Raw genomic sequence first — 13,668 nt, forward strand, 5'->3', positions numbered from 1 at the left:
TTTAAGATTTTATGTATTTATTTGAGAGAGAGAGAGAGCATGAGCGGGGTGGGGGGAGAACAGAGAGAGGGAGAAGAAGCAGGCTCCCTGCCGAGCAAGGAGCCCGACGTGGGGCTCGATCCCAGGACCCCGGGATCATGACCCTAGCCGAAGGCAGACGCTTAACCAACTGAGCCACCAGGTGCCCCAATTTCAGCAAATTTTGATGATACCAAACTGCAGACACTGAAAGAATCAATGGGTGGTAAAGAAATCAGAGAAAAGAATAGAATCAATTCCAAGCGTCCTCGAACGGGAACTCCACAAACATAGTAATGGAGACCTCATGAATATTATCAGTATTTCAAAGAGCCATATGAAAAATAAATTTAGCCTTCACCACACTATGAAAAACTAAGGAAAACAATAAATATGTTTGATTCTTTAATTAGCATATTTTATATATACACATATGTATTTTTGTATGTATGTTTTAAATGAAAGCATGAATCACTGTTTTACAAATGTCGTGGTAAACAGGCTCTCTCGTATCATGAGATTCTTGATGGAAAATAAATAAAAAGATTATTAAGTACTAAAAGATGGGAGCTCTTGAAAGAAACCCAACACTGAAGAGAATAAATGCAATTACGAATGATTCAGGTGGAAACCTTCAGAGAAAGTTTCTGTTGCTATTTTTGGTATAAGGGTTTTGTTGGTTATCTTTTGTTTTCAGAAGTGGAAAAACTTCTAAAGATGTTAGCTTAACACTAAGAAATCAATCAATGTGAAGAAATGTTTGCAGTTCTAGAAAGAAAGGTAATTAAAGGTCACTGAGAATCAGATGGAATCATAAGGAAAAAGGACTGACCTTACCAATCCTGCAGTTATGCATAAGTTACAATCCATGGATAGAAAATATGTATGCACTCTCATCCAAAAACAAGCTGCCCTACAGAAGTTCAGTTAACGAGTTAGATAATTAAGCCAACCACAGCTCTAGTTCAATAGAGGGTATATCACATAGAGTTAAGAGAATTTAAAGTCTGACAAACATGGGTTAAAATGTCTGCTCCTCTACTGACTACTATTTAACCTTAATGTTACTTAGCTTCTCTGAAGACGTTTCTTCATTTAATAGTAATGTTCTCTCATAAGCTATTAGGAAGACCAAAAGAGACAATATATGTAAAGAGCTTAGCACAGTGCCTGGCACAAGGTAACCATTTAAGAAACACAGCTATAATTACTAAAATAAAATACAAATAAACATTTCTCTGACCTTAGGATTAAGAAGACCTAAGATTTAAAGGAAAGGAAACAAATGAAACAGGAAAGATTAATATATCTGGCTATTCATATTTTTTTTATTGTGTAAAATTTTTGTGGACAAATATGTTAAAAAGCATCATACAAAACTTAAAAAAATGGTAACGAATAGGGGCGCCTGGGTGGCTCAGTCATTAAGCGTCTGCCTTCGGCTCAGGTCATGATCCCAGGGTCCTGGGATCGAGCCCCGCATCGGGCTCCATGCTCCGCGGGAAGCCTGCTTCTCCCTCTCCCACGCCCCCTGCTTGTGTTCCCTCTCTCACTGTGTGTGTCTCTATCAAATAAATAAATAAACTATTAAAAAAAAAAAAAGAATAGATTCACAAGAATTAGTTTTCTCACACAACAAAAAGATAAAAACCCCAGGAAAAAAAAAAAAAGAAAAGAAAAAAGGTAAGGACATACCCCTTGCTCTGCATAAACAACACCAGGTACCTGGTTTAGGAATCCATGAATATAGTAATGGACACCAGATGGGCATTTTTCAATACTTCAACATGTGACTGATATTGTGAGGTGACACTGTCCTTCCAATATCAAACCAAGCTACTAAGGCATTCCTCATGTCCTTAAAGGGAAAGAACTATTTGAAGGATAAAATAATAGTAGTAGTTGAAATAGGAGATTCAGATAACACGAATTCAATCTTTCGCACATTGAAAAGCTTATCTATTATAACCTGTTTTAATTAAAAATAAAACATAATTTCTAGCATATATTCTTATAGTAACCTAACGATTTTTCAAGCTGGGCTAAAAAAAGGTCCCTCAAAAGCTGGCAACAGGATAAGATGGGCAGCTGTGGAAAGGCCAAGTGGCTATACCCATGCATTTATCAGTGTTTTACCCCACAGCCTACAAGCTGTTCCAGTTCCACTTGTATCTCTTCTTATATAGTTAGGGTACAATTTATTCTCAGACTTCTTAAAACTGAAAAATAATTCTAACAATCCACATCAAATCTCTCTCCTACTAATCTAAAAAGACAAAAATTCAGTGAACTATATTGCTTTTCATAATTGACATACTCAAAACTTTCCAACGAAATTTTAAGTGTATCATGATGTGGACCCCTCCCCACCTCCCCAGGTTTTCCTTACCTTTACAAAATACTATGAAAACTTCATTTGGGGCAGATACTATGCTTTGTAATATTTTTGGAGTAACTCCTTTATTTTTGTGCCCAAGGCAATATAGGTATTGCTATGGTATTAAAACTGAACAGACCAAAATACTGTGGAACCCCTTCATAACACAAGGTTGGTGACAGAAATAAAACCAAGTTGTTAACTTTGTTATAGCTTTTCTGTGTGTGGTATATGTGTGTGGGATTACAGACTTTTGGCTAGCAATATATATTAAAAATACCCATGTATTCAGAAAGTTTGGAAAGAAAGATATTCTACTTCCATCTAAACTGAAATTTGGATTAATAGATCTATATTATACCATTACCAATTTTTTAAAATGAGAATAACTATAATCCAAATTAAAACTGAATCTAATTCAAATTATTTCACAGGTACTTCAGAATCTTATTCAAAGCTAGTCTCTGAGTTATAAAATCCATTTTCATTATTCAGTATTGATAAGGGAGAGTCAAAGACTGAAACGTACCTGCCTTAACTCTATGACAGCATACTACTGAAGTTGGTTTTAGAGCCAATACTTAACAAGTTTGTTTACATATAATTTTTATTTAGTAAAAATGTACAAAAAGTAAACACATGAAGCTTCCTGTTATTCAGAGTGCAAATAAATGAGGCTTTCCATAATAAATTTTATAATGATTTTTGAATATAGTACCCTGAATAACTTTGTGTATTAAAATAACTGAACTCTTTTTTGTTAACAAAATCCAAAAGGGAAAAACTAAATTTCATAAAAGAACAGGAAAGTATACTATAAGCAGAGAAAGTTCAAAAAGTCACCAAAGTCATTTAGTTGGTTAACAGGCCACTGACCTTCCTTTGATTTAAAAAAAAAAAAATCACCTAAGGATATCAACTAAGCCATCCAATCTCACACTCACCACCCCACACAGACACAGAAAGCAACCAAGATATTCACTTTCAAAAAATGTCTAATAAAATTATTTTTACCTGTAAATTGTTTTCTGTGACTCTGTTCCACCAAACCATATTGATGGGTACTCCTGATTTACACCTGTCAGCAAGGCAGCCAATAGGGTTCTTTGCTTTTCGTGCCTTTGATCCCATCGGAACTAGCCTCTCCTCCAGCATCCCCAGGCGATACTTCCTTGGCTAGGAAAAAGAAGGAAAGAAACCAAGCCACTCCTAACATCCCCCACACTAATCTAAACTAACATAACTAACATATAGATGATATCAGAAATGGTGGAATAGGAAACAAGTAAAATTTCTAAGACACTCCCTCTAATGTCCTTATCACCACCCACCATTTCCCAACCCCCGCCGCCCTCAATACACACCTCCAAAATAACCCACAGTCCTAATAGGCTGAACAACATATTGATATAAAGCAACAGATGTTTTAGAAGTATACATTATAATTCAATTTTATAAAAACTTAATGAACAGAAATTAACTTATCAGCAAAGTTAAATGCTTTGCAAAATTTTTTCCACTGGCACTTACCTATTCTCACTGCAATATGAAGAAATGCTTCGAGGGCACCAAATACAGGTAAAAAAATTCACACTATATCTTTTTCTGCTCCATTTTGCTATCTTATTTCCTAAAGAGGAACTACCTCCACTTAAAAGAAGGAGCTAATTCCTAAGGAATGGATTTTTTTTAATTTTTTAAATTCTATGCACATTAGGCAAAAGTACAAGTCATTGTGTCTTAAGTGGGCATTCAACTTAAGGTACTAAATGAAACAAGCTCAAATTGTTTAAAAAAAATATACAACTTTCATGGGTCTTATAAGTATACCAGTAATGTAAACAGATTGATATTAAATAGCCTGTCCAATAAAAGCATGAACTCATTGGCAAACATTATAATAAAGTTAGTAAACAATCTTACCAGAGGTTGGCAGGGCTTTTTTATATGTGAAAGTTAATAATAGTTTCCACCATCTTACCTCTCTTATTTATAGTAAATTTGCACTAAATTATATCTTTATGGGAATTTCTATATATATTTTTCCCTTTAAGGAATGCTGATCATTCTTGGGAAGGTAACTAATTTAAGACCTGAAATAAGAAAATCTATGTTTACTCACTGTTCTGTCTTAAGTCTGCTAAAGCAAATAGTTAAAAATAACTTTCTTCAGAAAAAGTGTCCTAGCCAGGCAAATATATAAAATATAATTTTGGCCAGTAGAGACAACTAATTTGAAGAAAACATTGATTTCTAAATTTCAAAATGACCTTGCAAATAATGCCTATGGAAATCATTCTATGCAAATAAGATTCTAACTACAGAAATGGGCATCTGTTAGTAGTCTTTGATTTAAGGGGGGAAAAAAATTAAACTTGCGTAAGAAAGGTAACTAAACTACCAACCCAATAATTATAGCAGTGGATAAAGTTTCACGAGGCTAAAATATTTCCATCTCTATGCACTCTTGCACCAATTCAATTACCCTTTATGTCTACATCACAAGCAACTTTTGTGGATGAGAATAAAAATGAACCCATCAGAACAATATTATAAATGAAAGAATTTTAAAGCAAGTTATTTCTAGTAATATAGCTCACAACTATAAGGCTTTGATACACAGCAGAAATACTATACCTTAATTAAGCTTTCACTAGTTTAAAATTTATATTTTAGAAAATGTCTGGGCTAAAGAATATCCTATCAGAAATGTTCAACACATCAAAGAATATTTATTTAAACAAAATAACAACCTATCAACTAGGATTACCACAAGGGCACCTAAATTCCAGTCATACATTTGAAAGCATGAAAACTATTGCTTTAAATGACCTTCCGGTATTCAGATCCTTCACAAATGCAGACTTGCTTTTGAGTTGGTCATTACAATAGCACAATTTATTTTCTTACAGCAGTGTACTAAGCAACAGAGAAAAAAAGTATTTAAATAAATCCAATGTAGCATTCTCCCTCCCCAAAAGCTCTCATTACATGTTTCTCATTTTTCCAAAGAAGAATTCATCACTCTTCTCTCCAGCACAACCCTCAAAAACCTGTAATTAGCCTAACACCTTTCCTCTCAGGCAGAAGAGATCCCCAAACATGTGCCATTATAGATTTAACTTTCTTCAATAAATAGCAAGAGATTAAAATCTAATCCAGAAGTACAACCTTCTACATGACACTGAATGGAAAGACCTAAGTATCAATCCATTTAAATTACCATCATAAGCAACAGAAGGCAAAATGACATCTGAAAAGGGACAGCAGCAACACAAAGCATGGTGAGGCAAAAAGATTACATATTACTGCACAGGACATAAATTATCATAAAATCTCAACTGTAAGCTAATTTCCAAATTATTATTTATCCCTTGGGGAAAAAAATGTATTGTTCCACTAAACATCTAAGAAACTACTTTGCATCAGGAACTGTTCTAAGTACTAGAACACAGTAATAAATAAAACACACACTTTTCCCTCAAGAGGATATAATATAGTAGGAAACAAAGTCATGCAAACAAAACACAGTCACTGTGATATAATAAATGCATATATAATTAAGGTACCAATAGGGCAGAGACAAAGGGTTCACAGAGAAGGTGAATGCAATTCTGAAAAAGGAGTAAGTTTGCCCAGGGGGGGGGGGGGGGGGGAGAGAGGTACTGTAGGCTAGGAAAAATGTATATGCAGAGGCATACAGGCACTGTGGTGTTAGGTGAAAAGCTCAAGTAATCAGTCTACCCTCTAGAGAGGGCTAACCTTGAAGAACAAAAGATGAGGCTTCAAAGCAATGAAAAAAATTGTTCTATATCCTATGCCAAGGACTTTAGACTTCATTCCATGGGCAATCAGACTTCATTCCATGGGCAATGGGGAACTCTTGAAAGCTTCTGAATGAAAATTAAAGTGGAAACAGGCACACAAACCCGTGGACTCACAGTAATCCAGGTTAGAGTTTCTCAACCTCAGAACTACAGATTTCCGATAATTCTTTGTTGTGGAGGCAGTCCTGTGCATCGTAGGATGTTTTGGCAGCATCCCTGGCCTTTAACCTATAGACGCTAGTAGCACCACAGTCCCAGATGTGACAACCAAATATATCTTCAATGTCCCGGGAGGACAAAACTGCCCCCATTTGAGAATCACTGGTGTAGGTGAAGGATGTGAACTCAAGGGAACTGAAATGGGAATAGAGCTAATAAAGCCGGGTTGGGGAGACACCTGCTAGGTTAATAACAACTATAGGTGATTGAAAGTGGGGGCTAAGGAAATTGGAGAAGTCAAATAGAAGATGAAGAAATAAAAGGGACAAACAGAATTTTATGGAAAATGTTTACTAACCCCTAAAGTTATTACCCTAAAATTCTGAGATCTGTAAGATCCAAACCCCTCTACTCCAAAGCAAACAAAAGCAACAGCCCTCTTCCCTTTTCCTTAGCTTCCAGTAATCCTTCCCTAGACCAATGCTGAGAATGTGAGAGTTAAAAAAAAACAGTTATGGGGGGCGCGTGGGTGGCTCAATTGTTAAGCGTCTGCCCAGGGTCCTGGGATCAAGCCTTACATTGGGCTCCCTGCTCAGCGGGAAGCCTTCTTCTCCCTCTCCCACTCCCCCCTGCTTGTGTTCCGTCTCTCGCTGTCTTTCTCTCTCTCTCTCTGTCAAATAAATAAATAAAATCTTAAAAAGAAAAAAAAAAACCAGTTATGTCCCCTTGTTGATCCTCCATTCTTGATAGCCTTGCCCCTCCATGGAATTCTACGTATGGAATGGAAGCATTTGTAAATGTCCTGTCCTATTGGTAAATAACCAGCTTTGTACCCCACCTCCTAGTAAGTCAATATTGTACATCAAAATTCCCAACCTCTTTTTGTTCCTGTAGTAAAATATCCAGCAGGGCTAAACTACTCCTCCCTATCTCTCCCCTCCCCACTCTAGTTAAACAATTTTTACTTTAAGTCTCAAGATGTACTACAAGAGTGAATTTTTATCATTCTCCACAAAATCTAAATAAACAGTACAATAAGACAGTAGTTGAAAATAGTTTTACCCTTTATACTGGACACTAAAAAAAAACAGGTTAGGCCTGAACAGAAGTATTCAAGGATCCTTTTGTATTCAAACTATAGCGAACCTATGAATCTTCTGGGGATGTTATTAAAATAAAGATTTTGATTCAGTAGGCCTAGAGTGAAGCCTGAGACTCTGCATTTCTAAAAGGCTCCCAAGACTGCTAGTACTGCTGATCTGGTGACCACACTTTGAGTAGTCAAGTTCCATAGAAAAAACCTAGATAAGAAACTATTGGTCTAGACAGAAACTGAAGCCACTCCCTGAAATAAAAAGAGAGAGAAGTTCAATAGTTCAACATCCCAAATCCTTAAAGCTTGATCTAGATACTTAGAACCTTCAAGACTATTACTCGTGTAGCCCCCAGAGCCCTGGCTCTTCAAAATTTCTTGCCCTGGTTCATAAAAGCCATTTCCAATGGTTTAGGTCTAAGGAAATCCACCTTCATTCCTTATAATTGAGGTAAGTCTCTATGTCGAAATAAAGAACAGTAAAAGCTAATTTTTAGGACTGTTTGAGTTCAAAAGTCTAAATGTACACACATTTTTTTATACATTCATTCACTCAACATTTCAGCATTAGGCTCTATGCCCTTCTTCCTAGAAATACAAAGCTAAGATATATTCTCTTCTAAAACTTCACATTCAAGCCAAAGAAAGATCTATAAATACCATGCTTGTAATAGAAAATGTAGTTAAAGCTACCAAGTAACAGACCAATTTTTCAGTGCACAATACTTTTGGTACAACGGCAAAACAACAATGCTTTAACAATGCTTCTACAATGCTTCATTATTACCAGCCATGTGTTGTTATAAGTCATTATCTAATTAGTAATAAACTAGAAATCAAATTGTTATCCTACTACAAAAAGTTTCCACTACCCTGAAATTTAAAAACTCCTTCTGAACATCAAAAACACAATTGTGCTTTCACCCTTTATACTCTGAAAACAATGAATGATGATTTAAAGTTACTATGAATGACATTTTTGGATGATTTGCATTTTATTAGTCACAACAGCCTCATATACTTAGAAAACAGTGGTACATATGTATGAGTGATCTCTTTTCAGATAATCCTTAGTAATTACATTAATTCACTACCTTTTGCTGTAATAACTCAGCAACCTACCTCCTGCCACTCCTGACGGTCTCAGATCCACTAATAGACACCTCTGGTCTAGAATCTACTACATATTTATTTGAAAATAAACCTGTATTTCTTTTATAACCTCTTCTAGCTCACAATGGTCTTCCCTCAATTAATGAAATGTCTTGGTATTGTAGCACATTTGTAATTACGAGAACTAAATATGAGATTGTAATTCCATTAATTTGGTGGTTAATCTAAAGTCACTGGGAAAAATAGACCCCGAACTGAATAAAATATAAACTAATTTTCATATAATCATCAAGACAGGGAACTATACCTCTACCTAATTTATTACCTGGATCTTAAAGGCTCCTACACCTAATTAATTGAGAATATTAAATCCAGACCTACAAACCACTGTAGCATGGGCTCCAATCATTTTCTCCATAGGTAAAAGACTTAGAAAGTCAAAAACAGAGCAAGTCAGTTGCAAAGATTATACTGTATTTTGTCCTGTCAATTCATTATCATTAATTGTGGGCTTTTTGTGAAAACATATTAGGTTCCTTAAGTTTTCACTGTTCAAAGAAAAACAAGAGTAGGATGCAATAGGCAAGTCAGTCTATAGAAAAACAGGCTCATTGTTAAGACTCAGTGACAGGTAAACATCTGTAAATGAAAAAGACCTTTTAATTTGTGGAATCAATGTACAGGATGACAGGATGAAAACAGAGGATACTGCTAAGTAAAAACTGATCTAAATTATATCAAATAAAGCAAAAAAGGATTTACATACACATGCAAACATATTTTAAGCTCTACTATGAGTCAGTCCCCCGATATTATCTGCATAAATTTAAGAAAGCCTACAAAGCAGTCATTACTTTTGTCCTTAAAATCTCCATATTACAACAGAGTTCTACTCCAACAAAATCAAGATCAGCTGGAATACTCTTGCTAAGCTTCTTTCAATTTCAAAAGAACTAGAACACCAAACTGCAACTTCTTTTATTCTTTTGCTTTAGAATGGAACTAGAATATAAAATGTAGATAAATAAAATATCATGCCAAAGTTATTTTAAGTGAATGTGAGTAAAGGTGTTTTTTTTAAGTCATGAAAGTTATTTCTACAACAAACAATCGACTAATAATTTTAAGTTTTTATAATGTGTTTCAGTACCTTATCAAAACCAAAGATCATGCTAAAATGCCTATTCACTTGTTAGCAAAAGGTTCCCTTTTTATTTATTTATATGTGTACCCTTGCTTAATCTTGAAATGTAACAGAGGATCTTCAGATCTGCTAAATAATATACTTGGTATTACTCTACTATACTCTAATATACCCTACTATAATTGAACTTAAAATAAGGTAGTGGTTAATCAAAAGTAATCTCATACACATCCAGAAACAGATAAACATGTTTTAAAACTGCAGAATCATAAGCAGTAGAAGACTGGAACAACTACCATTTGATAAGCACAGGGCACTATGCCAAGCACTTTATACCCATTATGGTATTTAATCATCATAATTCTGTGAGACTGGCACAATTGTAGAACCAACTTTACAGATGAGAAAAGTGAGGCTTAGAAGTTAAAATAACTTGCCTATAACCTCACAACTAATGTAACGTTGGGCCCTGGAGTTTGTACTCTTAACTATGATATTCTGCTTCCAATCTGAAGAAAGCTGTTCCATATTCTGTAACATTCCTTAACATATTTCACTCTTACGTTAGTCTAGCTAATCCTAAAATGACCAAATACCAATTTCTAAATGAATCACTCTCTTTGAATCTAACTGGCATAGATGGGATCAATGAGAAATAAGAGCAACAGAGCCTCCATTCAAAGAAATAAAATTAAGCAGGTTCCTGTCCCCATTTTCAAAGTTCACGGAAAAAAATAGTGGGAATTAAAAAGAGTTTGGGAAATTACACAGTTTGGGTTAAATTTAAGCTAAAACTTAGGCTAGCATGTTTGTGATGAGAATTCTAAACTCACCTTTACTAATTCATTACTGACCCCTACTTCGCAGGAAAATAGAGGTAACCACCAATAATGCCAAGCTATTAAGATCAGCTACTCCACTTTGTAAATACAATGATCAGAGAAGAGTAAAAAGAAGCCAACCACATAATCTCAGAGTAAGCTGCTAGTTCCTAAAGCCAAGTAGCAAAAGCACCATGGTTTTACTAAGCTGTCATTATTAGGTAAGTCAAATGCCCAAAGCTAAAACAAAGTAAGGACTTTAGCCAACAGTATTATACACTGTATGTAAAAAGCATACTGTTTCAGTTCACATGTTTAAATATGGTAAAGTATCAAACACCAAACCACCATAAACCTCTAAAAAAAAGACCTCTAAAACAAAAACCTGCCATGAGATCTTTTATAGTCAGTCAATAGAACAAAATTTCCTTACAATCATAAATTTGAAGATTCTTTCTTGACTCAACAAAAGCCAAGGGATGACTGCACACAAAGTACCAATTAAACTAAAATGCACAAAGTACTACATGGTTGAACTGCTGATTTGTTACAACAAAATTTAATCTGTTCTTTCCAAAGCATATCTTTATCTCAACATAATCTTGGAAATCCAACCTGGAGGGTTGGATTTATTTAGCAGGAAAACAAACTTAACTCTTTCAAAGTTGAGCCCTTTCTATAGGAACTAACATATTTCTAAACAAGTTTGAATCTAATGTTACTTGCACAGCATTTCAAAGAAAAGAACAGATCAAGACTGGAGGTAAAAGCAATAGAAAGAATGTGACATTTAAATCTGACAATTAAAATGCAGAGAAGGTTGAGAACATATCCATTTACTAAGGGAAGTTAATTACTATAGATCATTAGCAATAAAAATGACAGTAGATTAAAATTACATGAAAACATTGACAGTCCCTTCAATTTAAAATCACTGACTCGGCAAATAGAGAATTACCACGTTATTTTAACAAAATGAGCTTAATATTTTGTTACTTTTAAATGTACTTAATAAGAGATCATCAGAGTAAGTATGACGTTTCAAAAGTGACAGCATAAATCAGCTGTGAAACTGAAGACCAAAAATAAAATGGGGAAAGGGATTGAAACATCCGATAGAAGAGGTTTAAATCTCTAACACACACAGAGCTTACAATGAATTTAAAAAGAACAGCCAAATAGAAAAATGAGCAAAGGACATTGAAGAAACACCAATAGCCAATTCACATAAATGAGAAGTTCAACAGCACCAGAAATCAAATTTAAACAGTAAGGGGGGGTTTTGCCTTATACAATGACAAAGATACGAAATACTTTCACATCTCTGTGTTTTCAAGGCTCTAGGAAAACCAGCATCTGTGAGTAGGAATATAAACATGTGCAACATTTCTAAAAGGTTATCTGTCAAATATCAGAAGTTTAATTGTATATTCTTTCCCTTGAAATTGTGTTTATGGAAATTTTTACTGAGATAATCACATAAACGGAAAAAGAAACAGGCATAAGGTCAATGTTTTATGTCCTCCCCCCCGCCCCGCATATTACCAGTAGCCTTTCTTTCCACTACTATTTTTCACCTTACCTAAGACTCATTTTATCTTTCATATTGTCCTAAAGGCTTTTTGTTTTCTCTGAAATGTAAATAATTATCTATATCCATTCTAGATAAATTGCTTGATCTCCCAAAACTTCCATTTCCCAATTCTGTAAAATGAGAAAAATAATCACTCTCAAAGACCTGTTGGGGTGATTAAATAATATAAAACATTAATTTATGAAAGAATTATTTAAGTTTACTGTATTACCTGGAACAGATACAGAAAATCATTATCAATATAAATAAAATCAAGTTTCTTTCTGTCTGCCAATACATCGTGAGAAATCCCCAGATAGCTTTTCACCAAATTTGAAGCATGTGTTTGAGAAGCTAACAGCTATGTGGAGAGAAGGCAAAAAAGAAACGTGGGAGGAAGAGAGACCTGAACACCTCAAAGAAAAGACAGACATCCTCAGAGCAGCTGTAGGAGAACCACTTCTCCAGTTGACAATTATAACACAGCCTGATCCAGAGTGAGTGGCAACAGATATTTATTTATTTAACAACAGTTAACAATTCCCAAACAAGGCTAGAAAGGTTTGGCTAATACCATGTTTTACTACAATGAGAACTACCATTTACTGGGCACTTCCATGCCAGGAAATATATTTCATTTAGTCCTCATAACAACTCCACACGGTAGGCACAAGGTATTATTATTATTCTCATCTTGTGAACGAAGAAAGAGAAAGGTTTAACTAAGCTTAAAGACACAATGATAATCAGTGAAGAAACTGAGATTCAATTCAGACTGCCTGGCATCCAACTCCAAACCCTAAAACTTTAACCATTATTCAATACCTAGTGTTGGATCTTTGAGAGAAGTAAAAATTCACCAAGAGGCTATGAGCAAGTTATAAACAGTAACCATGGGTGCTTCCCTGCCTAGAGGAACCTGGACTCCAACAACTCAACCAATTCCCATATGGACCCATATGTTATCTCTAAATCTACAACCTCACTACAACTGGCTTAAGTTGGGAGAGGACACATTCCCACAGCACGGCAAGTGGAGATGAATGGAGGTTTAGTCTACTCCAGTAAAAGAGAATAGCTCTGTTTAATTTGTAATTCTAAACACAATTTTCCATAGAAACATGACTTGCACAATACTCATAGGTAAATGATACTGATGTGGCTGACCTACAAATCTAAACACTAACTAAAACAGTATTTGAGAACATATACAAAAAGTTTAAAAACCGTGGTTTTACAAGTCAACTTTTATATTGCAACTTCCATTAAGATTTCAGTTATTTTTCACTATCTTCTCCATTTTCTCATTTTTTATTTTTCCTGAGATCAATACTTGACTTGATATTGCAAAATAAACCTAACCATCAAAAGGATTAAGGAAGCATTTACATTCCAAATTGTCTCTGCCATAATTCTATTAATTTCTCCAAATTTACTTTAGCCTTCTCCATAAAAGAACCCTACCATAAATACTCTCCAGTTTCCTTGTTACTCCATATTTTGTTCCTGAGAATAGAAACAGTGTAGAAGTCATCTTTTGAAG

General features: G+C 34.8%; 1 protein-coding gene across 6 annotated transcripts in view; it reads right to left on the reverse strand.

Annotated features, from left to right (window-relative positions):
- PAN3 (poly(A) specific ribonuclease subunit PAN3) overlaps nt 1–13,668 on the reverse strand; it is a 130,009-nt gene that overhangs the window by 89,827 nt on the left and 26,514 nt on the right. For 4 of the 6 annotated variants that reach the window (XM_032403285.1, XM_032403284.1, XM_032403283.1 and 1 more), the window contains exon 5: nt 3,410–3,571. The exons of the other annotated variants lie outside the window; for them this stretch is intronic. In XM_032403285.1, the coding sequence (XP_032259176.1) occupies nt 3,410–3,571 (162 nt within the window). The remainder of the gene's footprint in view (nt 1–3,409; nt 3,572–13,668) is intronic. 6 annotated transcript variants of the gene reach the window in all.

The sequence above is a fragment of the Phoca vitulina genome, unplaced genomic scaffold (genome assembly GCF_004348235.1).
Source record: "Phoca vitulina isolate PV1807 unplaced genomic scaffold, GSC_HSeal_1.0 scaffold5, whole genome shotgun sequence".
In the NCBI taxonomy this organism is placed as follows: domain Eukaryota; kingdom Metazoa; phylum Chordata; class Mammalia; order Carnivora; family Phocidae; genus Phoca; species Phoca vitulina.